General features: G+C 43.7%; 1 protein-coding gene across 13 annotated transcripts in view; it reads left to right on the forward strand.

Annotated features, from left to right (window-relative positions):
* Nucleotides 1-27,599, forward strand: part of NAV2 (neuron navigator 2) — a 773,425-nt gene that overhangs the window by 470,853 nt on the left and 274,973 nt on the right. For 12 of the 13 annotated variants that reach the window (XR_008538002.2, XM_054662160.2, XM_508328.8 and 9 more), the window contains 2 exons: nucleotides 16,577-16,694; nucleotides 26,700-26,752. Coding sequence is in view for 12 of the 13 variants with exons in the window: in XM_054662160.2 (XP_054518135.1) it covers nucleotides 16,577-16,694; nucleotides 26,700-26,752 (171 nt within the window). In the remaining variant the exon portion in view is untranslated. Of the gene's footprint in view, nucleotides 1-5,339; nucleotides 11,071-16,576; nucleotides 16,695-26,699; nucleotides 26,753-27,599 lie in introns of those variants that run through there. The other variant, XM_054662159.2, reaches the window with a different exon arrangement.

The following is a 27,599-nucleotide window of genomic DNA, read 5'->3' on the forward strand; positions in this document are numbered from 1 at the left end:
GCCTTCTTCCAGGACTTTGGAGAATAAATAGTACCTTTGTGCAAATTGTTCTTTTGTGCTCTGGGCCAGGTTGTCCCCTGGGTAGGGGAGACACCACTTCTTTCCTAGGTGCCAGCTTGGTGTTTGGTATTCTTCGTAGTAAACGCCTAGTATAATAAAAATAATAAACATGAAAAACCCGAGATGCCCTCAGGCCTGAGAGCTCTGACATCTGGGCTGGAGAAGGGCCCGGGGCACAACGGTCATTTCCACTGTGGCCAAGTCTCTTGGCCATGGAGTTGCTGAGAAAGGAATGAGGCTCCCAAATGGGGAAGGAGCAGGCAAGCGCATTCCTAGGGCCGGGCAGCGCCAGCCACTGCTGGGAATTGCCTGCCTTCCAGAGTTTTTTAAAGCCTTTGCTACACAACTTTCCCACAAATGACACAACAGTCTTTGCCAGGTTCTGTGCCTCTCTGCCCAACGGGCTGGAGGGCCATGGCCATTTATGAGAATGTCAGATCTTCTCTAGTCCTTCTGTACCTTCCTTCACCCCTCTGTCCCTTACCCCTCCCTGAGTACTTCTGCAAGTGTGCTCATAGGTGCTTCACATTTTTTCCTCATTCAATTCTTCATCTAAGTTGGTGCAGTAGATGCTATTATGATCTCCACTTCACAGATGAAGAAGCTGCATTTGAAGAGTTTAAGTGACTTGCCTGGACTTGGATACATTAGCAGAAAATTCAGGGAAGTTTATGGTTATAGAATAACATCAACACAGAATATCCGCTCTCCTAAGCAAATGCTTCCAGGGTTTAAACATTTTGCAATTGATCATTCCGAGGTCAATGCTTTATGGTCCATTGTTTATGGTTGGCATCATTATGTAAAAATATGTAAATATACCAATAATGTCTATTATTTATAAACAAAATATAATTTTCAGGCCCTTCCACCTCCCTCTTCAGGTGAAACCAGAGGAGGCTCCCACCACTGTTTTTTTTCCCCTCTGTGCCTTCGGTCACAGCCCCTTATGCAGAAAAAGGGACTCCACATGGAGCCCTCTCTGGATCTACTTCTCCCAGATAAATCAGTCTGCTGTGTAATCTTTCAGGAAACCTGACCCCTCATCTCTCAGGGGAAATCCTTAAACTACCCACCACCCCACTGCTCAGGTTTCTTGGGTAAGAAACATCCTCAAATAATCACCATGCATGCACACAGTTTGCCTTTGGTGTTGGGAATTTTAATAAGCAATGTACACCTTATATAGCCACTCACCTGCCCTGGTCTGAATGGCTCTAAGAAAACAAAAACAAAACAACAAAACAAAAATCCTTTACCATTAAAAAAAATCTCCCAGGCTTTCCAGAGTGATTATATAGCCTCACATCAGTCTCCTGGGGTTAAAGCATTGAGGATCCCATTGGAAATGTAAATGTTTTTTGGGAACTGTGACTCACCTTTCTCTGCCAGAGCTGTGTGCCTGGGACCTGTGCCAGAGCTGTGTGCCAGAGCAAGCCCTGATGGAATGGAATGTGGGTCCAGTGAGTTTTGATCCCCAAGTCAGGCAGAGACAGTTAGGTCCAGTGTCTGGGAATGGGGGAACACCTGGAGCGGGGCTTTTGGGACGCCTCAGTGGGTGATGAGGTCCGAGTTGGGGAAGGGAGGGACTGGGCAAATTGAGGATGGTCAGTGTTTGGGAGACCAGTGCCAAAACCAAAGACACTCATGTGAAAGGAGGGATGGGGTGGCCAAGAGGGCCTTTGAGCCAGCAGTCCTTGAGCAGGTGCTCTGTAACAAGCACGCTGAGAGGTCCTGCAAAGGGAAACCTTGAGCTCATGCTCTACCCACTTGGCCCTGTAAATAAAGCCGGGTCACTCTCTTAATGGGGAGCAACTGAACCTTGGCTCCAGCTCACTTGCTCCTGTCCCTTCACCTACTAGGAAGCGGAACTTGGCACCTCTTGTCCTTTCTGAGAAGGATTCCACTTGCCCTAGAAAGCACCAGTAAGAATACAGATTGCACTGGAGATCTCCAAGGGGAGACTTCAGATCGTTCAGTCTCCCTAAAGGCCCCTCGATCTCATCTCCAAGGGGAGAGTTCAGATCGTATTCAGTCTCCCTAAAGGCCCCTCGATCTCATCTCCAAGCCTTCTTGCCCACCCAGATAGCCTCTTTGCACCCCACAGGCTTCCCAGCTCCAGATCTTACCTCTCTCCCTGAATTCCCTTTTTTTTATGCAAAGCATTTTAGCACAGTCTACTGTCCCCTAAATTTGCATACTCTTACCCATCATTCTACAAAACAAAGAGATTTCCAGTTTGGGGGAGGGGTAGGGGTAAGGAGGGAAAATAATAACTCATGTTTTTTTCCTGTCCCACCTGTGTGTATTTAGTGATTTTTTTTTTTTTTTTAACTCCATCTCACCTGTCTATACTCAGTGATGTTTAACAGTTGGCTCTCCAAGGAGAAAAGCCTGATAGGTAGTACTTGCCAATTACCATGGTGTAAATCCTTCTACCAAGACTGATTTTAATTTACCCACTCTGAGCTGGGAAGAGATGTACAGTAGTGCATTATTATATAGTATTTCCCTCATACAGATATAATAGGTGTAAATAATCTCATGACCATAAATAATAGTAAAATACAGTAAAATAATTAGAAAGTGATGAGTTTTAAATATTTACTATCACTTTAAAAATATAATTTTAAGTTTATATAATTTAATTATTAAAATAGTGGCTGTAGTTAACAATCAGCTCCAAAATTTACTGAAAATGTTACAACCAACTCTCTTGAGCCAGTCCATGCCTGCCCTGGCATACCACTGTATGTGTGTTTGTATCTTTGAAAATAGCACTTTAGCATCCACCGTCGGGTGGGTCCTGCTACCAAGCTACTGAAATTGTCTCATGGCAGTGTTACTTACCAGTGCCTGCTGTGGGCCTTTTGCTATGACTGGTCTAAAAGCTACATGAAATATGTTGGTTTTATGGACTTTATAATCTAGGCAGTGAAGGGGAACATACTTATTCATCTGTCCCACCCATTAGTCCATCTGTCTATTTGTGCATCCCCCACCATTTAATCATTCATCTCTTTTTTTCCACCCACTCATCCACACTTCCATCCATCTGAACATTCACCAGTCTGTTTACCCAGATCTTCCTCCCTCCCTTCCTCCATCCATTTTTACTTTCTTCCATTCATCCATCTACCCACCCACCAGTAAATCAATGAGTGCTTGTTTATCACGCTCCTGTAGTGAGTCAGGTGTTGTGCTTGTGTTTTAAATATGTATAAAACTTGTTCTCTACTCTATAGAAGCTCCTGATTGAGACAGATGTGAGTAGTTACAACAGCCAGGATAAAGGCAGATGCAAAGTGCTTTCAGAGGTGAGAAGAAAAAATGAGTAATTCTGTTAGGAGTAGGCAAGCAGGTTGGGAATGGCTTTACGGGGACTGACATTTACTTTGCATTTCAGATTTCAAGTGGGCATTTCCTAGGTGGTGGGGGAAGGGCACCCTAGGCAGAGAGGGCAGCGTGTGAAAAGGCACAGAGGCTGGGGAGCCTGTCCCACAGGGTTGTTTTAATTGCCTTCTCTGACCTCCCAGTTCACACAGAAGCCTGGCAGGCAGGGTTGGCTTCTAGGAGAAGGGGGCGTTCTGCTAAGTGGAGGGGACCAGGGAGGCACATGGGACCAGAGAACCTGCCCATAGGGACTGAGGGTTAGAGTAGCATGGAACTGTGGTGTGAGGGATGCCACCAGCTGATGCACTTGAAGGCATTTTTTAGGGACATGGAGATGACGGAAATAATGAAACTAACAGTAAAGGCACCACCTGTGTGCTAAGCACTTTACAAACATTGAGTCCTCACAATAGACACATTAGTCTTTACAACAGATAATAAGAGTATTATCCCATTTTACAAATGTGGAAACTGAGGCTTAGAGAGTGGTGGATTGCCCAAAGCCACAAAGCCTCAGTGTAGTCTGTGTCTAAACATGTGCAGAGTTCTGCGGATCTAATCTCTCATTCTATCCCCTCAACAATCCTGAGATGTTAAGCAACCTGTCAGACGTCAACCAAGACTCCAAAGTCTTGGCTGGGCATGATAAGGCCAGACGTCCTAGGGAGCCTGTGCCTAGAAGGTGGAGCTGAGGTGTTTGGCTGGATGAGGGCAGCTGACAGTCCCTCTGTCTGCAGTCTGCAGGTGAGGGGAGCTATGGAAGTTTGAACAACCGGATGGAGGCTACGACTTAAAAGGTCAGTTTGTGACCAGACCAGAGAGAGGCCTTGTAGTGGCCCAGGTTCTCAGTACCCACTTAGGTGTGGCTGCCCTGTCAGGCAGTGGCACTGATTGATGTCTGCTGTCAATAAGTGTGCTTGCAGCTGCTCCCAAGCCTTTCTGCAAGGGCCTGATTGCCATCATACCAGAGGAAGCACTTGGAAGGAGAATGCATCTGATTAGTCAGTAACTAATGAACACAGGGAGAAAAAACACTTGAAAAATTCCTAGCAGGGCTCTGACATCTGGCTTTCTGGCAGCTAGTAGACATTGTGGTTAAAAGTTGTTCAGATCTGGGTTCTAAGGTTGGAGAGGGTGGGAGGAAGTGCTGTAGAAAGGGACTCAATTTTCTTCTGAAGTGACCAGTAAGAATTCCAGTTTTCAGCCTCACTTGGACTTATTTGATTTTCCAGGGAGTTTACAGGGAGAGCTGGAGACATATTTTGCCGTGGTGAGAGGTGGTAGCCGTGAGGCTGGTCAGCTTGAGTCAGATGGAGCTTCACCTTTTATTAGCTATGTGATCCTGTGCACCTTAACCTCTTAGAGCCTGTTTTCCAGTATGTAAAATGGGGCTGATCATCCATTCAACAACTGTTTAGTGAACACCTACTATGTGACAAGGACGGCTCTAAATGTTTGGTCCTGGCGTATTGGAGCTGTTACTCCAGTGAGCGAGAGAGTGTAGATGAGATCACAGGCACAAAACACCTGGCACACAGTAGACAGAAGCACAGACTTCCTAGCACATAGGGGGTAGTGATCAAATGAGGAAATGAATAGGAAAGTACTTTCTATTATATGAAGTATGAAACGGGGCATTGAGAGGAAGATCGAGGGCCGGGCCCAGTGGCTCACGCCTGTAATCCCAGCACTTTGGGAGGCCGAGGCGGGCAAATCACGAGGTCAGAAGATTGAGACCATCCTGGCTAACACGGTGAAACCCCGTCTCTACTAAAAATATAAAAAATTACCCAGGCGTGGTGGCAGGCACCTGTAGTCCCAGCTACTTGGGAGGCTGAGGCAGGAGAATGGTGTGAACCCGGGAGGCGGAGCTTGCAGTGAGCCGAGATTGCGCCACTGCACTCCAGCCTGGGCGACAGAGCGAGACTCTGTCTCAAAAAAAAAAAAAAGAGGAAGCTCGTAGGCACTGAATGTGGGTTATCCTGAGGTGTGGATGAAGCAGGCACCTACACCCTCATCCTTAAAATATCACCTGTTTCTCCCAGCACGTTCACCAGCCTGGTTTATTTTTTTTAAAGGCATAGTTTCAAAACCTCTGGAGGTGCTGTGTACACCCACCTGTGGCTTGTTCATGTTCCCATCAGACAATGTCACCATTGTGTGGCTGTGGTGCCATTCACAGGCATGACCCAGTGTCTGCTGCTGCATGGGGTCCCAGACCAGCCTTGGACACCACAGACTGGAAGAACTGGGGGACTTTGCCCCTGAGTGTTTCCCTACTTGGATACAGTCCTGCAATGGTAACTCATGTTATATTGGCATTTTTGTTTTTGCTACAGTGAGATTGTTGTGAAACTATGTTTGCTTTGTGCTTTGGTGACATGGGAAAGTGTCAGCTCCCCTCCTGGGTCTGTTAGTCCTGATTGACAAGTGGCCAGCCCTGTTCCCAGGGACAGGGGAAACACTGTGATGGGTATTATGCAATATGCCTTTCCCTCTCTCTCTGCTTTTTCCGCACTGCTGTAGCACTTGACCTTCTGTGGCTAGTGGTTTCTGTGTGGGCCCTTCAGTAACAGTGTGGCATCATTAGGAGCCAGTTATTGCTTTCAAACCCTGCGTACTTGTCACATAACATTGGGAAAGTCACTTTGCCTCTTTGAGCCTCAGTTTCCTCATCTGTAAGATGGGGAAAATAATATCTCCCGCAGAGGTGGGTTGGAAACTGAAGGAATCCCTTGTTTGTAAAGTGTTCACGTTGCATGGCATCATCTTCATGGTAATTATAATCACAGCTAACCTGTTGAGCCCTTGCCGTGTGTCAGGCATTGGTAGATTATCTCATTTCAATCTCACAGTAACCAGAATGGGTGATCCATTTTACAGATGAGGCAACTGAGTCTCAGATAGGGTAATTCTGGGCAAGTTACTAAAACTATCAGGAAATGCTTGGAGCATGTTTGGAACTAAATTATCTGACTCTAAGAAGTGTTCTCTTAATCATATCACCGTAGACATTTGGCAGATGGTAGTTACTATCCTACATAAGACTGGAGCAAGCATTGCCCCCTGCACAGGTAGATGCTCAGGCAATGTTTGCTTCATGCACCAAGGCACGCATGCAGCTCTAAGCTACTTAACTTGATATTCACAGGCAAAGTTAGGAGTAGGGATAGTCCCAGGATGTCGAAAAAGATGAAAATCCTAATTAATGAGAAGCTGTGCCACTCTTGCTGGTCACTTGCTCTGTGTGAGTATCCCTTTGAAACAAAGGCTTCTAGGTGGGCAGGTATTAGGGTTTATCTTTGTTTGGTGGTTGTGCAGGCAAGTAGGTTACTGCAGATAAAAAGGGAAGAAACCAGCAGATGGCTATTCCCCTCCCCCTGCTGCCTTCTTCTGGGTCCAAACGGGGATTTATACCCTTTGGTATAAATGTTCATGCTAGCCATATTACAAAACATATGTCAAGAGCAAAGGCTGGCAATACAATTCCTCATATGCTCAGATGGGGAATAGAGAACCCATTCACATCTCAGTGCTCCTGGAACCCAGCTTTCTAGGAGTCTTACCTGGCTCAAGATCAGCTGAGAACCAAAGAGCCTTCCCTGCTGTACCTTGGGGCAGCTCAAAGGGGTGTCACAAAATCCTTCTACTTATGGGTTTTCCTTGAGGGAAAAGTTCCAGCATGGCTCTTGCTTAAACAGTGTGTGCTCTTACTTTATACAGAGTTTTGTTTGAGACAGGGTCTCGCTCTGTTACTCAAGCTGAGTGCAGTGGTGATCAGGGGTCACTGTAGCCTCGACCTCCTGGGCTCAAACAATCCTCCTGCCTCAGCCTCTTGAGTAGCTGGAACCACAGGCACATGCTACCACACCTGGCTAATTTATTTTATTTTGAGATGTATTTTCACTTTTGTCGCCCAGGCTGGAGTGCAATGGCGTGTTCTTGGCTCACTGTAACCACTGCCTCCCAGGTTCAAGTGATTCTCCTGCCTCAGCCTCCCAAGTAGCTGGGATTACGGGTGCCTACCACCATGCCTGGCTAATTTTTGTATTTTTAGTAGAGAAGGGGTTTCACCATGTTGGCCAGGCTGTTCTCAACCTCCTGACCTCAGGTGATCTGCCTACCTTGGCCTCCCAAAGTGTTGGAATTACAGGCGTGAGCCACAGTGCCCAGCCTATTTCTTATTTTTGTAGAGACAGGGTTTCACCATGTTGCCTAGGTTGGTCTTAAACTCCTGGGCTCAAGCAATCTGACTGCTTCAGCCTCCCAAAGTGCTGGGATTACAGGTGTGAGCCACTGTGCCCAGCTTATACAGTTCTAAAGACTCTGGGGTCTCTTAAGGAAGGTCCAGCAACTCAGTAGGTCCTAAGGACACATCCCTGTAAACATCAAAACACTATCATTTATAGTGACGTCCCTGGGACCGGGGCCTGTCGGGGGCTCGGGGGCTAGAGGAAGGATAACATTAGAAATACCCAATGTAGATGACGGGTTGATGGGTGCAGCAAACCACCATGGCACATGTATACCTATGTAACAAACCTGCACGTTCTACACACATATCTGAGAACTTCAAGTATTAAAAAAAAGACAAGAAAAGAAAAGAAAAAGTGCAATTGTGTTAATTAAAAATCAGATCATTATAATCTGTTTGGAAAAAAATCCCAGTGGAATAGTTTAAAATGTGGCTCTCAGAAGTGTAAACCTTCAGCAATCTAGAATGACTTATTCCTCCAAAACTCAGTGTTATTCATTTGAATATTAATAATGGTTGTTTATTTACTACATACTATGTGCCAGACACTGTGTTAACCACTTATATGATCTCATTTAATCTGTAAAGCAACTGTATATCACCACTGCACAAGTTCAGAAGGACACTGATGTTCAGAAGGGATATGACTCCCCAAGGGTCACCTAGCTTATAAGGCAAAGCCAGAGTTCAACCCTGGTCCACACCTACACCTGAGACTGTAGACACTTGCCTTTATGATTTTGTGGTTGCGGAAAGCCCACAAATGTCCCAAGTAATACATCAGAAGATGGCAAGGATGGGGATAGAATCATGGTCATTGCCCTAGAGGTTGGGCATGTGGGGCACTGCAGGGACATTGGGCAGAACCAGACTTTTCTGAGAAACCGGAGAGCAGAAACCCCTGTGGTGCTGTGCAGCCTTGAGCAAAAGACTTGCTTCTCTGTGCTCTGCCTGTTTCTCCAGTGTGTAGGGCTGGGGACACCATTTCACCTATTTGACTATTGTAAGGAGGTGGTTTTTAATCCCAAGGTGGGGGCTACATTAAAAGGAGGATACATTAAACCGTTAAGGAGAGAGGAAAGTGGGAAAAAGCCACCAGCTAATTTTGGTTTCCTCACCCCATGCAGCTAAAAGGTTATGTGGACTTGTGGTTGACACCTGTGGGGATGGGTATCATACTCCTTGCTAGATGCTGCAGATGCAGGAATGAATGTGTCACCAGCTTAGCTCTTGATAACAAATGGTGCATTTCGATTTTCTTAAAATTGTGAACAATTGAATAAGCGGTGACATTCTTTGTGGTGTTCAAGGACAGGATGAACACTCTACTATTGTTGCAAAATCATTTTTTATACTCCAGAGCATTCAGAACTAAACCATTTAACCACCTACTGCTCAGTCTTAGAAATGACATTGTGTTGGCTAGGTGTGGTGGCTCATGCCTGTAATCCCAGCACTTTGGGAGGCTGAGGAGGGCGATCACTTGAGGCCAGGAGTTTGAGACTAGCCAGGCCAACATGGTGAAACCCCATCTCTACTAAAAATACAAAAATTAGCTGGGCATGGTGGTGCACACCTTTAATCCCAGCTACTTGGGAGGCTGTGGCAGGAGAATCACTTGAACCCAGGAGATGGAGGTTGCAGTGAGCCAAGATCACACCCCTGCACTCCAGCCTGGGAGACAGAGTGAGACTCTGTCTCAAAAAAAAAACAAAACAAAAAAAAAAACAAAAAAAAGGCATTATATGATGACATTACCAAAGTCTAGAGTGAGTCTTCTTGAATTGGGGCCAAACAGTAGCATTCCCCTTACAATCAATCCACTGGAAATGCCTCAGATGCTAAACGACTGGTTTACTTTAAACATTAGTCTCCACATTGGCATTTCCTTCTAAGAAATACAGTTTGCTCTGTTTCTCCTGGAGCTGCTAACCTGATGCCATCTGCCTCTGGATCCATCAGGCTGCCTGGCATATCCATCTGCATTTATAGTTTGGTAGCTAAGGCTCCATTCTAGCACTTTCAGTGCAGTTGTTTTGCAGAATTTTTCTTGGGTTCTTTAGTGCTACCCTGCTTCATTTGAGGGCTAATTGCAGTATAAACTTAGCAGTGCTATTATCCCCTTTGGTTTAACATGGTACAATTATTATCAGTTTTTGTTATTACAACTAATGATTAGGTTCTTTACTTGATCTGACAAAATGTTCTCTTTTGGATTTCAGCCTGTTTGATGTGGAATGATGTGGAGTTATAAGCAAACAAATGATGCACTCCTTAAAATTCTGTCAGGGGTAATAAAGTGAATCAAAATGAATTCACTGTTTAGCTGTCTTAGCTTTCCTTCCCCTTTTATCTTGTCAAGCCTTTGACAGCAGCTTCTCTCCCTCACAGAGCAGTTCTGGAGCACTGAGTTTTTGGTTAGAAGGGATGGGCAGAGGGGTACCTCTGCAAGATGGAGTGATTGGAGCAAGAGGATGGCTGGACTCATTCTTGGGTACTAGTGTCAAAGGATCCTAGAGACTTTCTCGTGAAATGACTTGATGATTTAGAATTGGAATTGGGGATGGGATGGTGGTTTTGGTCTTTCCTGCTGTTCTTTGTCCAATCAGTTTCTACTGAAACTTCACAGCTATCCACCTGGGGGCAAACCAGGATGAAGAATCAATGGGCTCCTGGGGAAAAAGCAACAGCAGCCCTCAATTTTCCATCATTTTAGGGAATGAAAGACTTTGGAGAAAACAATTCTGGATAGCTGAGGCTCAGACAGGAAGCCTGCTTGCTTTAAGCCCTTACTCCAAATCTTGAGCCCTTACTCAAAACGCACATTGCTCTGTTTTTGCTGAATTGTTGGACCTGATGAAATCTATCTTTGATGACTAAAGAAATTATAAGTTTATTTTTCAAGGGTACCCCTTGGAAGAATGATTTTCCTTGCATGAGCTACTGAAACAGCAAGTGAAGGAGATGGGGCTGAATTTATGTCCATGATTAGCATGGCCCATGAACACTGATTTAAAAAATAAATCTAGGTGTTTTCTTGATTCACTTCAAAAAGTTGAGAGCTGGGGACAGGGAGGGAAGGGAGAGGAAACTCCAGATAATTAATGATCCTTGTGAAATGGTTTCTGATTAATGAGCCTGAGCTATGGAGTGATTTATTTTCCCTGCTCCCTGCTCTTTTTAATCAATAAAGAGATTCTGGTTGGAGGATTTGCTGAGAGCCCACATCATGTAAGTCTCAAGTGTAATCAGTTTCCCAAGATTTGCCCTTTTTCTCCATGTTCAGCTCTACCTGGCGACCACTTACCAGCCTCCTGCCGTGGGCCAGCCCCTGTGACGCACAACCAGGAGTGCAGAGATGGGTGAGTGGGAGTGGAAAGGTGGTGCCAGCATACACGTTCTCTACATCTGCTATATCACAGGCAGCTGAGGTTTGGGTCAGGAAATTAAGAGGGACTTGATGGGGGACAGGCATTGGAATTAAGCTGGGTGAGATGGCCTCAGGCAGCAGAGGCACCTGGGCAGAGGGGATAGACTGAGTTCAGAGACAGGGAAGTGTGGGGTGTGTCCGGTTTTCCTGAGGGTTATCGTATTATTACTACTGAGCATGTGGTATGTGTAGGTGTATCATTTCATTTGGTCCTTATAACATAGACTGGCAGACTTTCTGTGAAGACCTGGAAGTCAGTACTTGAGGTTTTGTGGGCCACAGGTCTCTTGGTCACAACTGCTTGGCTTTGCTTTGTAGCATGAAAGCAACCAGAGACCATAAATGGATGAGTCTGTGTCCCGATACCTGTCCCGAGGTTGTTGACCGCCTATTTGTTTACATAAATAGGTGGTCAGCTAGAATTGGCCCGGGTTGCAGTTTGCCAGCCACTGCCTTACAATATGTTTGATATAATCCCTGTTTTATGGAGGATAAAACCAAAGAACAGAAAGATTAGTAGAAACTAACATTGCCCAGGGCAAGGGCCAGCTTGACTAGGTCAGATTCCAAAGGCTGCATTCTTCCACACACGCTGCCTCCCCTTCAAAGGCTGGAGGACTTTCTGGGACAGACGGATGATAAGGCTGCCTTGACTGAAGTGTGAAGAGTTAGCCTTTATTATTTTTATTATTTTTTTAATTTTAAAAAATTGTTTTAAGAAGTTTAAAAACAGGCATGCTTAATTAGCATAATACTGAATGACAGCCAATCACAAACTGAATATTTAAAGTGGGAAGTGTTTGCTCCTGGTGTGGTGCACCAGCCTGTAATCTGGGAATCCCAGCATTTTGCGAGCCCACGCCCAGGCCTAGGAGGGAGGATCCTTTGTTCTATGAGTTCCACAAGCCTAGGTAGTAGAGCGGAATCCCGTCTCTACCAAGGGGAGGAAGGGGAGGAAGGGGAGGGAATCAACAATGAGCTGGGCGTGATGGCACCATCTGTAGTCCCAGCTACTCGGGAGGCTGAAGCAGGATGATCATTTGAGTCAGGGAAGCTGGCTGAGTTCAAAGCTGCAGTGAGCTTTGATTACCCCACTGCACCCCAGCCTGGGAGACAGAGTGAGACCTTGACTCTTAAAAACAATTTTTTTAAGGGGGGGATGGTATAAAATAGATATAAAATTTACCATTTTTCACATATACAATTTAGTGGCATTAAGTACATTCATGTAACAAATGGTACATAACCATCACCATTATTTATCTCCAGAACTTTTTCAACATCCCAAACCAAAACTCTGTACCCATAAAACTTCCCTTTCCTCCCTCTGCCCAGACCCTTTTAACCCCTATTGTACTTTGTCTCTATGAATTTGATTCTTGTAGGTACCTCTGTAAGTGGAAACATGCAATATTGTCCTTTTGTATCTGGCTTATTTCACTTAGAATTACATTTTCAAGGTTCATTCATGTTGTAACATGTTTCAGAATTTCATTCCTTTTTCAGGCTGGAGTGCAATGATGCATGACGGCTCACTGCAGCCTTGACCTACAGGGCTCAAGTGATCCTCCCACGTCAGCCTCCTCAGTAGCTGTGACTATGGGCACGTGCCATCACACCTGGCTAATTTTTTGTGTTTTTTGTAGGGGGGGGGGGTTTCACCACATTGCCCAGGATGGTCTTGAACTCGTGGGCTCAAGTTTGCCTTTAATTCAGTGGGAAGTGGGGAGCCATTGATGATTTTTTGAATGGGTAATTAGATTAGAGCTGCGCCCTAGGAAAGTTCATTTGGCATTGGTGTGTAGGTAAATTAAAGTTGAGAGAAGAGCTCTTGTTTCAGAATGAGAAGTTCACTTTGGCAGAGCCGTTTCCAACCACTCTATCCTGTAGAAGTTCTTGTGAGTGTACCTGATACTTGTGTGGCCTCACCGTGGCTCTGTAATCGCAGTGTGTGTGTATGTGCACTTGTTGAAATAAGTTTAACCTTGGCTTCTTGCTGTGTTGTGCAAACTCACAAAGAAACCTAGTTGTAGAGACAGTACGTCTATTTTAAAGAACCTTAATCATCTAAGAAGGGATGAGCTGAGGCACAGCATCTCATTCCACTCAGCTGTGCCCTTGTTGATGTTCACTTCTCACTCAGCTGATGTTTTAGGTGCACGTGGCTTTAAACTGTAAACTTCATGGTCCCTCCCACGTGGCTGAGGAAATCCCTCCAGGGTTTGAGAGAGCAGTGTGGTGCATCCCCTAGTTAGGGAAGGAAGCCTTGCTTTATATACCAGCCTGGCCGGTTTCTGACTTGTTTTTCTTTTACACTGTGCCATACTTTGTTATTCCAGGTAGGGGATATTCCAGACTCTTGAAATTTGGCTGTGAGAAGGGGAAGAAATCCTTGAGTCATTTGTATCCTGGAGATTCAGGATGGAGGCTGTGGCTGATTTTGTTATGCCCATTTCATGAAGCTGTTAATAAAATTTTTTATTATTAACTTTTATTTACTGAACACTTAGCATGTGCCAGATTCTGTGACCTTTGTATGTATGAGCTCATTTCATCTTCATAATACCAATGATGTAGGTATCATTATCTTGCAAATGACAACACTTAGGCCAGAGGGCACAGAGGGAATTGATAGCATACAAGCTAAGATTAAAGCAACTCTGTCGGTTCCAGAGCACGCCTCTTTATTACCCTTCTCCCCAATTGCCTTCACTTCCTGAGCCCCAGCATGGATCAGGACAGGCACTTCCATGTAGTCCCACTCTGAGTCTTCACATCGACCTTCTGAAGCAGGCCTTATTGTACTCATTTTACAGGTGAGTAAACTGAAGCCCAGAAAAGTAGAGTCACTTATCTATCCAAAGGCATTCAGATAGCAAGGGAAAGAGCTAGGTTTGGGTTTTGATTACTTTTAAAATCTGGGACCGGGTGCGGTGGCTCACGCCTGTAATCCTAGCACTTGGGAGGCTGAGGTGGGCAGATCACAAGGCCAGGAATTAGAGACCAGCCTGGCCAACATGGTGAAGCCTCGTCTCTACTAAAAATACAAAAATTAGCCAAGCGTGGTGGCGTGCACCTGTAATCCCAGCTAGTTGGGAGGCTGAAGCAGGAGAATTTCTTGAACCTGGGAGGCGGAGGTTGCAGTGAGCCGAGATCACGCCACTGCACTCCAGGCTGAGTGACAGAACGAGACTCTGTCTTGGGAAAAAATAAATAAAAATAAAATAAAATAAATTCTTTCACTGAGAACATAATAGAGGCATGAACCTAGAGTCAGTAGGAGGGTGCCACGGAAGGGATGAATAACTCGATTAACATTCACATTTGTATTCAGAGAGGCATTGTAGGATGTCAAAGGGATTGTAAAATAGTTTAGTCTGGGCTCAAATCCTGGCTCTGCCACTTATTTGTGACCTTGGACAGGTTACTTTACCTTTCTGCTCTTCAGTTTTCTCCTCTGAAAAGTGGACACAATAATAACCTCTGCCACATAGAATGAGGATTGAATGAGTTAACATGTGTAAAATGTTTATGTCAGTGCCTGGCATGTAGTAGGCACCGTATGTTAGTTGGATTTATTAAGCTCCTTCTCTGCATAAGGCACTCTTTCAAAAGTGCTCTTGTAGGTACTTGGCATACGTCATTAAACAAAACATACCCAAATCCCTACTCTTGTGGAGCCTACAGAACCGGGACCTGAACCCATGTCTGCCTCTTTTCCTTTTAATGTTTATTTTCCTTCCTCTCTCCCTCTTAATAATTTTCTTTAATGATCTTTTAAATTTCAAGTTGGCTATTGTCATTACAAAGGTGATGATCTACTTCATGAGCCTTCTTTGTGCTTATAAAATTGAAAATACTCTTACTTTACTAGACCGTTGGTCTCTGACAAATGGAGAGTCACGGGGAAGGAGACTAGCATGGATTTAAGGATTGGATCCTTGGGCTGTGTTGTGAAATAGAAGGACACTGTGGGTGCACCTTTGCAGTGGAAGACAGAGCTTCTAGGTGGGTGGGTGGTGGACAGGTGCTACAGCTCTCATCTCTTCAGGAACCAGGAGATGCAGCTCCACCTCATCACTTCCTGGTATGAGGCCCTCATGGTCCCCAGGTGGAGTAGCCAGAGATGCTACCTCCTTAGAAGATCTCTGCTTGGCAAACCTGACCCCGGCTCCTGTTCCCATTCCAGGAGTGTTGCTGGGGGGTGGGGGGGATGACCCTTGTGTGGGATTACACTGGGAAAGGCATTTGGAAGAACAGGATGGAGGGTGAGGATGAGACCATATGCTGCTCTGGGAGTCACATGGATCCTCGGAGCAGGCCTACTGGTTGAGGTAGAATGATCACCTTCATCATTTTGGTGGAGACATCATGGGATTAGTACTTGAGCCTGTTGTCACTAACCAGTTGAGGCAGGACATTCTCCTTTTGACCAATCATTTGTTCCTATCCATCTGAAAAAAAGAGGTGCTGATACCTTAAGGCCTACATGTTCACATATACACTGTTCTGCAAACTCACAAGTCCATGCATGGAACTTGGCACTCAAAATCAGAAGGTTTTTTGTTTTGTTTTTGGCTTTGATGGTTGGGGAGAAAATTTTCAGGCAAGAGTTTTCTTGTGCTTGTTGGCTTGTTTCGAAAGAAAATATTCTTCTTTCCTGACCATTCTGTGACCAGGAAGAGCAGGTCAGATATGTTCCCCAAGGCGGTCTGTTCTCCTGATTCCATGGGTCAGCCAGTCTTTGCCTTCTAAAATGCTGCACACAACAGTGTTGTGTTTAAATATGTTGGAATTTGCTGGGTTTTGTTCACAGAATCCCAACAGTGAAAATGATGCCTGGCTTTTAAATTAAACCGATTAAATTTGAGATTATTGTGAGGCCATAAATAACTTCACTCACACAAGAGTAATTGAAGGGGCTCTGTTTTCATACTTGGCTTCTTTTCAAGGGACCCAGGCTCCTGAGAACTCAGAATAGCTCAATAGCCCTCCTTACCCTGAAATGGCCCATTAAGAGATGCCTGTTGGGTGGTAACCTCCCCATACGTTTTCTCAATAAAGAGAAAAAGATGGGAAGGGGTGGGGGAGACTTTGCTTGCATCTAGAGTCGCAGCCTCTCAAAGCTGCAGCCTCTCAAAGCCGTCTGGAGCAGACTGTTTAGTTCTGTGTCCCCTGTCTCATTCAGCCCTCTGCATGTTTTGAAGCTTTCTTTAGTTTTTCCCTGAATCTTGACGGCAGTCCTCTCAATAGGCTAAGGCCCAGCTATGGTTAGCTGAATGCGTGATCAGCACAATGCACTGAATTTTAATGGTGCTGGCTGGCCCTGAAAGCTCACCAATGGGACAGTGGCCACTGTGCCGGCCCGAGCAGCTGCCTCAGACTCTGAGAGGGGATCCGACTGGCTTCCTAAAGTTGCCTGTTTGCTTTTTTTACAGATCTACACAGACTGGGCCAATCATTACCTAGCCAAATCCGGCCACAAGCGTCTTATCAAGGATCTCCAGCAAGATGTGACAGATGGCGTCCTCCTGGCCCAGATTATCCAGGTTGTGGGTAAGAGAAGATTTTACCTTGGGGGTAATGAGTTACAGTGGAGCCATCTCAAAAGGCCGGGGTGAGGGGAACAGAGCACTGAAATCTCTCAGAAGGCAGCTTTCTGTCTCATGTCTTGACAATTTATTTGATTTGTGTTTTGACTAAGTTGTGTGAGTACCAGCTTGATTTTATGCTTTTCCTGTTAAGGTCACATACACAGAAATATCATCTTGATTCTCTTGGAAGAAAGGCTGGCCAAGGCCAGAGGGAAATGCTGGTCATTTGGGGAAGAGGTGTTCTGCACCACTTCTTGCCTCCCATTATCTTTCTGGCTCTCTCATTTCCCCCTTTGGATGGTACTTTTGTGGATTACTCTGGAAATATTTCCCAAAAAAAAGTAACGTGGGGCTGGTTTAATCCTGCCAACTCTACTTGGGTCTGACAAATCAAAGGCTAAGACTCCAGAGAGGATTAGATGGTCCTGGTTAATACTAGGGGAAGGGAACTTGAGCAGTAGAATTTGTCATGCCTTGGCCATGTGCTGGGAGGAGAGAGTTCCTCCAGTGAAGGCACGTGGGTGGATACTGGCCACAGCTTTGCCTTGGGCCTTAAGGTAACCACCCCATGGGCCTGACTGAGAGCCCAGAGCAGACCGAGGAGGCTTAGAGGTCAATTGGACAGCATTAGCCTGATTATTGTTACTGGTAGCCTTGGCCAAGGGAGAAGGTGCAAGGAGAGGACAGGGCCCAGCCTCTCTGGCATGTTGTTGTGGAAAAGTTGCTTACCCTTCAAGTGTGAGAAGTAGTCTTTCATAGTTGGAGCTCTGCTCAAATCCGTGGAGTACGTACCTGAAAACACAGAAGGTTGGCCTTAGCTGAAACTGTTGGACTACTGCTGCCATTCAAAGAGAAAGGAGTTTGTTTTCCCTGTTGTCTTGTGATTGATTTCTTAGACTACCTGCCATTGATTCTCCTCTTCTCCTTTTTCCTCCTCTCCCTGTATTAGTTTTCTGTTGCTGTATAACAAATTATCACAAACTTAGCCACTTAAAACAACATGTCTTTATTATCTCACAGCTTTTGTGCATCAGAACTCTAGGCATAGCTTAGCTGGGTGCCTCTGCAAGGCTTCAGTCAAGCTGTTGCCCCGGGTTGCATTCTCATCTGGAGGCTTAACTGGGGAAGGGTTTGCTTCTATGTTCACTCAGTTTGTTGGCTGAACTAATTTTCTTGCTGTTATAAGACTGTGGGCCCTGGCTTCTTGGTGGCTGTCAGCTGGAGGCCACCATCACCTCCTAGAAGCTGCTCTCAGCTCCTTGCCACATGGGCCTCCCAATATCTGCCTGCTTCCTCAATGCCAGCATGGGAGAAAGCTTCTGGAACAAGTCTGCTAACAAGGTAGAATCTTACCTAACCTAACATAATCATGGGAATGGCATCTTACCAGCTTTGCCATAGTCTGTTGGTTAGAAGCAAGTCACAGGTCCCTACACTCAAAGGGGACAGGATGATACAAGGGCATGAATACCAAAGTGCAGACATCATTAGGGGTCTCTGTAAAGTCTGTCTGCCACATTCCTTTTTCCAATTCTTCCTCTTCCTCTTACTCTTCATCATTATTGTCCAAAGATCTTTTAAAATTTCTCTCATTTTCTCAAAACCCTTTTGAAGTAAGTGGTATTCTCTCCATTTTACAGATGCAGAAATTGAGGCCTGGTGAAGCTTAGTAGTCCAATGTCACCTGACTAGTCTCCGTGGGAATTCTAACCCAGCCAGTCTGCTTCTAAAGCTTCTGTTCTTTGCTCTGCTGTATTATATTACTTTTTACTCCAGAGATGCTTAACTTAGTGCGGGGCCTTGTCCTCCTTCACTTTAGTAACCACTTATTGAGCACCAATGTGTTCCAGTTCTGTACTCCTTGCTAAGAATAAATAACAAATGTGGAAGGCTGAGACCTCAGAAGCGGTACCTTTTTTTTTTTTTTTTTTTTTTTTTTTTTTGGTAGGATGGTCATGGAAATACAACTTGCATCTGAGCTGGGATTTGAAGCCCACATCAGCAGAATCACATTATGCATGTGGGCCTACTTTGACTGAGTTTTGCAGCTGTGCAGAGTGTTTCTACCTGAAAACTTCCCAGGTTTTAGCACAGGCAGCAAGAGAGGGAATATAAAAAGGATCATACTGAGAGGTCTTACATTCATTCCAGCTCCATCCCTCCTGATTGTGGGATCAGCTCTGCTGCCTGTTTCTCCATCTTTAAAATGAGGATATTCATGCTTGTTGTATCTGATCTTACAGCAGTCTTATGAAATTCAAGTTAGGTATCAAATATGACATAAGTTTGAAACCTATGGCATGTTCCAGATAGCACTTGGCAGCAGCTACCTAGAAAGGTATGTATGGAAGGATGATGAGGTCTCAATATCTGTGTCAGTATGTTGTGATAGATTAGTCATGTCTGCCTCGGGCTCAGAAGAGGCAAATGGGAGTATGTATGTTGTGCATTTTCTAAACATAGTGCTATGAAAATGTAAGTTAGCAGTTTTATCATTGCTCAGGATGATGCTTCCCTGAATCTATTCAGATCAGATGAACTTCCCTAGACAGTGGCATCTTTAGGCCTAGGGTACTGGTCTGCAGTTCCAGAGACCCAAGTTAGCACCAGTTGTCCAGGCCACACCTGAGGCCACTAAATTGCTTCCCTAAACCCTCCACCCTCCAACACAGGATCGCTTTGTCCAGAGACTCCTCAAGTAAGGCTGGATATCAGCATGTGACTCTCTCACCAGACTGGCTGTGCTGGGGCTTGGAAACTCTGCTCTGTATGTAGAGAACAGGCTAAAAGGAGTGAGAAGACAGCAGTTGTAGGCATCTCCTGTGTGACTTCTTTCCTCAGTTGTCTATCAGCCAGCTCAGAGCATTTACTCTTAGATTGTCTGATGAACACAGGTCTCTTGGTGAGAGGGGGGAGAAGCATCTTCTGACTAGGATGCTGAACTATTGGCCATTTGAACACTTTGCTTTTCAAGTCCATGCTTTCCCCCATACATGCCCATTAAAAGAAAATGTAAAAATATATTTGTATGTGTACACATATTTAATATACACATATGTATGTATATATAGATATTCATATATCTATATATACATACATAAAATTTTCTACATAAAATTTTATATATATCTACATAAAATTTTCTACATAAAATTTTATATATATCTACATAAAATTTTCCCAGAATTGGAATCTTACTGACTTCATCTTATACTGGACAGAATTCTAGTGGCTATACTTGTTCTTTGACTGGCAAGCTCCTACTTATTCTTGAAAAGTGAGTTTCTCTTTGAGACCTTTCCTAGCTCCCCCACACAGAACCAGAGGGACCTCCCTCTATCATCCCACCAGCTGCTGTCTTGGGCCTGGGTCTTAGTTGTCTTCCTTTCTGGGTTCCCAACATTTAGCATGGTGCCTTGCATGCAGTGATGTTCACGAAAAGTTGAGAGGATTAGGAATAAGAATTTTATTCACTACCAGCCTGGGTTGGATTGTTTCCAATAGGTAGCCCGAATGTTTCCCCTTCTCAACATTTAGTACTCCACTAAACATTCCTCTAAATTGTATGTCACACCTTTCTACTTTCTAGGGATCTACCACAGCTCTCAACTGTCAGGTTTGGAAAGGACCTTTAAAAGCTCCGATCTGATGAATGAATTGCTTCTATAAAAAGTAGTCAACAACCTCTATTAATTACTTCCTGTGATGGGCAGCTTACTACCTTTTCAGGCACTAGTTCTAATGGTGGAGAGTTGGAATCCTTCAAAAGCTCTTTTCTTAGATTCAGACTGCTATAACAAAATACCAGACTGAGTGGCATATAAACAAAAGACATTTATTTCTTATGATTCTGGAGGCTGGAAGTCAAAGATCAAGGTGCTGGCAGATTCTATGTCTTGGGAGGGCCCACTTCCTCATTTGCAGACAGCCATCTTTTCACCGTGTCCTTCCATGGTGGAAGGCATGATCAAGCTCTCTTGGGCCTGTTTTATAAGGAAACTAATCCTGTTCATGAGATCTTTACCCTCATGACCTAATTATCTCCCAAAGGCCCCATCTCCAAACACCATTACATTAGGGATTAAACCTGAATATATGAATTTTGGGAGGATACAAACATTCAGACCACAGCAGCTCTTCTTTTATTAAGTCCTCCCCTTGGTAGTGTCATTCCCTGTAGGGCTACAAAGAATAATCCAATCTGGGGACAGTGTGAACATCAAAATCAATTGAAGACAACAGTGGATTATAGCCACTAAATAAAATAGGAATCCACAAGCCTATAATAATAAATAGATACATTTAAAAATAGATATATCAATGGAGGAGAAGAGAGGGCTGGACTCTACAGGAGAACGCTGACTGATAGAGGGAGTTGCAACCATCTGGTGAATGGGAGTTAAGGCAAGAATCATCAACGGATGCTGAAATCTAGAGGGGGAAATTTGAGGAGGAGCAGGATTTTCGCATAGTCTCAAAATATCTCTCTATTGATTGCTTATTAGCTGCAAGGGGAAACAAAGTAAGCACTAATTGGAGTATCCAGATCACATCATGACTAGGTGATCAAAATTACATCACTGGTGAGGGACAGATGGACGTCATGTGCTTCCTGAGGTGATACCCTGAGAAGAACACAACATCAGTTATGCTATATTCCAGTCAGGGATGGAAAACCTGAAACTAATCCTAAGGAATCTCAGACAAACCCAAATTGTGGAACATTCTATTAAAAAAAAACTGGGCTACATTGTTCAAAAATGTGAATGCTGTGGAAGACAAAGGCTGAGAAACTGTTCCAGGATGAAGGAGACTAAAGAGATGTGACAGCTAAATGCACTACGTGATCCTGAACTGCATCCTGTGCAGAGCAATAACATGGTCTAAAGGACATTTTTTACTCAATTGGCAAAACTGGAATGTTGGAATTAAATCAATGTTAAATTGCCAGAATTTATAGCTGTACCATGGAAGACAATATACTAGTTCTTTGGAAATAAACACTAAGCATAAGAAGCAAAGGGCATAATCTATGTGGCTTACTCTGAAATGGCTCAGAAGAAAGATGATATGTGTGCCTTACAGATAAAGGAGGGGAGGAGAGGGAGAAAGGAAAGGAGAATGGATGATGTATGTGGGAATTCTCTATACTATTCCTGTAACTTTTCTGTAAGTTTGAAGTTGTATCAAAATGAAAAGTTAAAAAGAAAACATATCTAAATGAAGGCCTATCAAAATTTGTAGGCAGCAAGATTGTGCCTTTTAAGGGACAGCCGCTTTCCAGGCCCAGGAGGAGTGTAGTGATGATGGCATGGTTGAGGACCCACTCCATTATGGGTCAGGTGCTAAGACCCGACCTATGATGGAGTGGGGATGGTGGGAGGGTGTCAATCACAGAAAGGTTCCTCAAGGAACTTACCTATAAGCCAAGACTCCAGACTTTATTAAGAGTGAGACAGGCAAAGCAGTCAGGGAGGGCATTCCCAGCAGAGAAAATAGTGTGTAGAGAGGAGAGGAGAGCCAGAGGGCCAGCAAGGCAAAGTCGGGCAGGGCCACCAGGTATAAGGCAATGAATTCTGGGCTTTAGCCTAAGAACAAGGGCTAGTGGTTGAAGAGTTGATTTTTCAGGCTGAGAAGTAACATCTGATGTGTAACTTCAAGGAAAAACTTAAATGGTTTTTGTTTTGTTTTATTTTGAGACAGAGTCTCACTCTGTCACCCAGGCTGGAGTGCAGTGTTACGATCTTGGCTCACTGAGGCCTCTGCCTCCTGGGTTCAAGCAATTCTCCCACCTCAGCCTCCCCAGTAGCTGGGATTGTAGGCATACACCACCATGCCCAGCTAATTTTTGTATTTTTAGTAGAGACAGGGTTTTGCCATATTGGCTAGGCTGGTCTGGAACTCCTGGCCTCAAGTGATCTGCCCACCTCGGCTTCCCAAAGTGCTGGGATTATAGGTGTGAGCCACATGCCTGGCCTTAAATGCTTTTCACATGCGCTGTTCTTAAGTCTTCATCTATCCCAGACACCCCTGGAGCTGGGCTTCCTAGATGGTGGGATTGTTTGGGACTTTTCCGCCATCATCTTCTATAAGGCAGAAGAAAGTGGGCCTTTTGCTGCTGCTCTTTAGGAGCCTTCCTTTGGTGGCTAAGGTTGGATCTGTGTGTTCAGCGTCTTGTTAGTGTGATTATCTTTTTGAGTCATGAGCTTCCCCAAGTTGGCTGTTGCCTGCCAGCCCATCACAGTGGCATCTCTGTGAATTATTAAGAAGGTTTAAGAGGCCAGGATAAACAGCATGAATCAAGAGAGAGACAGGCCTCCCTCCTTTGCTTACGTTGCTGTCACACAGGGAGGATGCCAGAAGAGGTTGGAGCAAGGGAAGCAGGGAGGGAGAGAGAAGGGGTGGGAGAAAAGGGGATAAGAGTTGAGAGAGGAAGGAAAAGATGAACAAAGGAGGATTGGAGAAAAAGGGAGCAAAGAGAGAGAGAGAATTTCTTCTTAGAAGTGGGAAGACCTGATAGCAGCTTCTTTTCCACCACCATTTGGGCTGCCTCTGAACACAACCAGGAAATTCAGACAACATGTAGGACTATCCCTTCTTTCTGTTGATGATCTACTACCATTATGTGACCCTGGGTAAGTCATTTACCTTTCTGGGGAGCCAGTTTTTGTCTCTTCCCATTGGCAGGATTGTTAACTGCCAGGGATGATAAGTGCATAGATGCACAAGCTATGTTGAAATGTTCTGAATCCTTTAATGAAGTCTTTTGAAAAGTAATAAGCTTGATATCACTGTTCTTATTTTAAAAGTGCACTGATGCTTTCCAGTCACTAACTAGTCACCTTGCATGCAGGCAGGTTACTGCATTAGTGGGGCTAAGAAAGTCTTGAATACGCTGGGATAAATAACCATTGGCACTTAAGGATGCCAGTTTTAATCACAGATGAGGACTTTGGGGATAAGTGCCTTTGTTTCTTTGATTATCTGCTTTTGGGATGCAGCCAAAGACCCCCTGCCCTGAGTTACTAAATTCAGCTTTGAAGACCAAGCTCTTCCTTCTTACCAGCAGAATCAGAGCTGCTATTAGCACTCTAATTATTTATGACAACCATAGGAATTCCTGGGAATTTAAGTATAGGAGAAGTATTTCAAGTATATGAAACTGGAAACTAGGAGGCCCAAAACTCATTTTGTAATTTTATTAATTATTTATTTTGAGATTGGATTAGTCATTTGATTCATCTCTTCCCGTGTACTCTTTAGAGTGGTTATATTTAGGCTTTACCCCATCAGTTTATTTTGACTTTTGTAAAATGGAAGTATTAGGCTTGTAAGAGCCATGATATTTAAATTCAAAGAGCACCTGACTGGGTTTAGGTGACAGACCATGAAAAGGAATTAGATGAGAAATTAGACCAAGCCCTTTGGTTTCATTATTCAGGTGGCATATAAAGAATCTTTAAAGTGTCCCAAATGACTTATTAGGATCACAGTTATCCATCCTTCACTGTAATGAGCACTAATGACCTAATGCTGAACTGGGTATTGATCAGAATCCAATGACTTATGACTTTGGCCATCATGAGTATCCATTTGGAAGACACCTTGACTGGCCTTGATTCTCAAAAGCGGCATATTTATTCTCTCCAATGTTGAGTGTCAAAATCCAAGGTCAGAGCTCATGCCTGCCATAATTTCCCAGGTATGGAAGAGTGCCATCTGTCAAGTGTTTGGTTTTTTTGGACTTTAGTATGTACATCTGTATTACAAGTGGAAGGATAGCTGCCTGAAAATAGGCAGCTATTCTTGATTCATCTCAGTGTTCAAGAATCAAGATTTCTTGATTCATCTCAGTGTTCAAGAATCAAGATTTCTTGATTCATTGAGATATTCAGAAGACTTATTTCTTAGTTCCACTCAACAAGTATTTATTGTGTGGCTCCTGTGTGCCAGACACTGTGCTAAGCTCTGGGGTGACTGTAGAAAACAAAGCAGATAAGAATCTCTATTCTTATGAAGTTTACAAGCTAGCAATATATTCTGGCTCATTATATTTTCTAATAAACAGAAGAACAAACATCTATGAGTTATTCCATTCAGTGGGCATCTTGTTTGTGCTTTTCATGGCACCTCTTTTGGGAGCAAGGCTTTCTACAATGCCTATCCTAGTGTTCTTATATTAAGAGGAGTTGAGAAAATGCAATTAGATCTCTGAAGATTGGGATTTTCCCAGGTGGGTCATAAACCTTAACATCTATTACTTCTGGCAGGTTCTAAAAAAAAGGTGTAGATTAGACTGAATATATACTAACCAGTCTGTCTTATGGTAATTAGATTTTTAAACAATTTTCTGCCACTAGCTTGCTTCTTAATTTTCACTTGTCTCTCAAGATAGAAACAGAGAAAAAATGAATTCAATTTGAGATAATGATTCAGGTTTCTAAAATCTTGGAGGCTTGGGACACTTTGATTCTATTATCTTTTTCAGACAGTTTCCAATGGCTTTTCTCTTTTTGGAAGTTTTAGGTATCATATTTATTAAAATATGGTATGATTTTATTTGGGGAATTCAATTTTGTGAGCAGTTATTGAGCTCAAAGGATACAGATGTGAAAGGTAAACTATACATGTCTGCCAGGCTCTCACAGCATATTTTGGGGAAACAAGAAAAGGAGGAATTATGTATTGGATGATTAAGAACAAAACAGAGGCAGGTACAGGGTGCTGTGAGGACAGAGGCCTGAATGTATCTTTCCCTTCTGTGGGTGAGGACATGGGATTGCAGAGGGAGCATATAAAGGTTTCAAGAGGAAGCTAACCCTTAGTCCTTTACTGTGGAGCCCTAGCTGAGTTTCCAAACTGAGACAGAGATATCAAAAGGACAATTTTTATATACAATACGTATTATTGGGTTAATGATACTACCATTTAGAGAATACTTACTACGTGTTGGGCACTGTGCTAAGCATTTTACTGGCATCATCTAATTCTAATTGCTTCTCTTGTGAAGCAGGTAGTATTAACTGTGTTTTATAGATGAGGAAACTGTGACCCAAAGAGGTCGAGTGACATGCCTGATGTCACATGCTAAGAAGCTCTGCAGCTGGAATTCACACTAACGTATCTTTGCCTCCAAAGTCAGTGTTCTAACCACTATGCTACGGCCTTTCTTGTGCTGCTGTATTCTCAAACACAGTCTCTCCATAGATATCTTGGACTGTGTTATGCCAGGGACTCCTCCATACTTACAATGAACTGCATTCACCCAGGGAAGCTGGGCCAGTCCCCCTTTGTATTAGTACTTGATTTCCTGTGAATGCAATGCAACCTCTTTCTATTACTTCTCTAAGTAGCTGGGTGCTATTATGACTTCACATATGTGTGTCCCTTGATCTAATTTGGACTTACTGTGTGGCATTGGTCAAGTCACATAGTGAGAAAGTGATGAAGTCTCACTTTCTCATTTTCCCCATTTGCCACTGCTTTGGGAATAGTTATTAGGACAAACAAAAGCAATATTAGTCTGGCCAAAGATGGAGTGAGACGCTTTCATTTGTGGCTTTTTTCCCTGGGAGCTGAGTTGTAGCTGGACTGATCCACTCTGAACTATTCTGTCTTTTGTGACAGTTGTATTTGCCTTTCCAAGAGCCTAAAGCACAATCACAGCTAGCTCACTCTCTTTCCCAGTCTCCAAGCATTTCCACGATGCCCCATCACTCCAAGACTGTCATCGATGCAGTTGTCTCTGTTTTAGATGACGACCTTGCCCCAGCTGTCCCTGGAGGACGGCAGCTCGATGAGTAAGTCCTGAAGCTTGCTAGATGTGTCTCAGTATTTCACATGCCTGCACTGATTGGACAAACCCTGGTATGGGCCTTAGGACTTGGTTGCCTCAAGTGTCCTGAACATCACTACTGAAAGTGTCTCTCTGGTGATTTATTTTTCTGACTTGTGTTTCCTTTTTCAGCAAATGAAAAGATTGAAGACATCAATGGCTGTCCGAAGAACAGATCCCAAATGGTAAGTGGTGCATAGGTAGTAAATGTTTGAGTTCTGTCAGCAAGCCCTGCCTCTAAATGATATTGACCATCTTGAAAACATTCATACCAGATGCTTTACTCCAGGGGATTATATTAATAAACTCACAGCTATTTCCAAGTAGCTGTGTTCTGCTTTTCTGACATTTGTTGGCATTTATTGAAAAATGGCTATGATTTTTATGTAGATTGTGAGACAGTTAAAGTGAAATATTGTCCTTGTTCTTAGACACAAATTATGCAGAACTGGTACAAACATATACATGTTTAGTACTTGAACTGCTATGGCTCGTTCTGCTTCCTCAAAGACCCACATCAATATGTGTTTGTGTATGGAGCTGAGGCACGGATGAAGTGATGGTATCTTACTAATCAGAAACTGGAGCATGTGGTCAGATTGCCTTTAAAGGTTAGAATGATGTGAAATCAGAACTGTGACAGGAAATGTGAAATATGCAGTCACATCTGAAGCTTTTCAACATAACCTTTGCAAGTGATATTCTCTCTGGCATGATGCATTTAAGTTCTGATATTATAGCTTTATACATAACCCCCAAAACTAATCTTTTAAAAATCTGTTCTTTTTCTTATTGCATGTCCTGCACATAATCTTTGAATTAAAATTTATGGTCATTGTTGAGTTCAGAAAACATTGGCTTAGTTTTTCACTTCAAAACACATTTCAAGAATGAATATTTACAAAAAAACTATGTTTCCAGAGTCCGTTAAGATAACACTAATAACCTATTTAAAACATGAAGGTGGAAACTTAAGGACAACTATTTTTTGCTGGATGTTCATTTGCTTCCAGAAATCTAAAATAAAAAAAA

This window comes from Pan troglodytes, chromosome 9 (genome assembly GCF_028858775.2).
Source record: "Pan troglodytes isolate AG18354 chromosome 9, NHGRI_mPanTro3-v2.0_pri, whole genome shotgun sequence".
NCBI lineage: Eukaryota > Metazoa > Chordata > Mammalia > Primates > Hominidae > Pan > Pan troglodytes.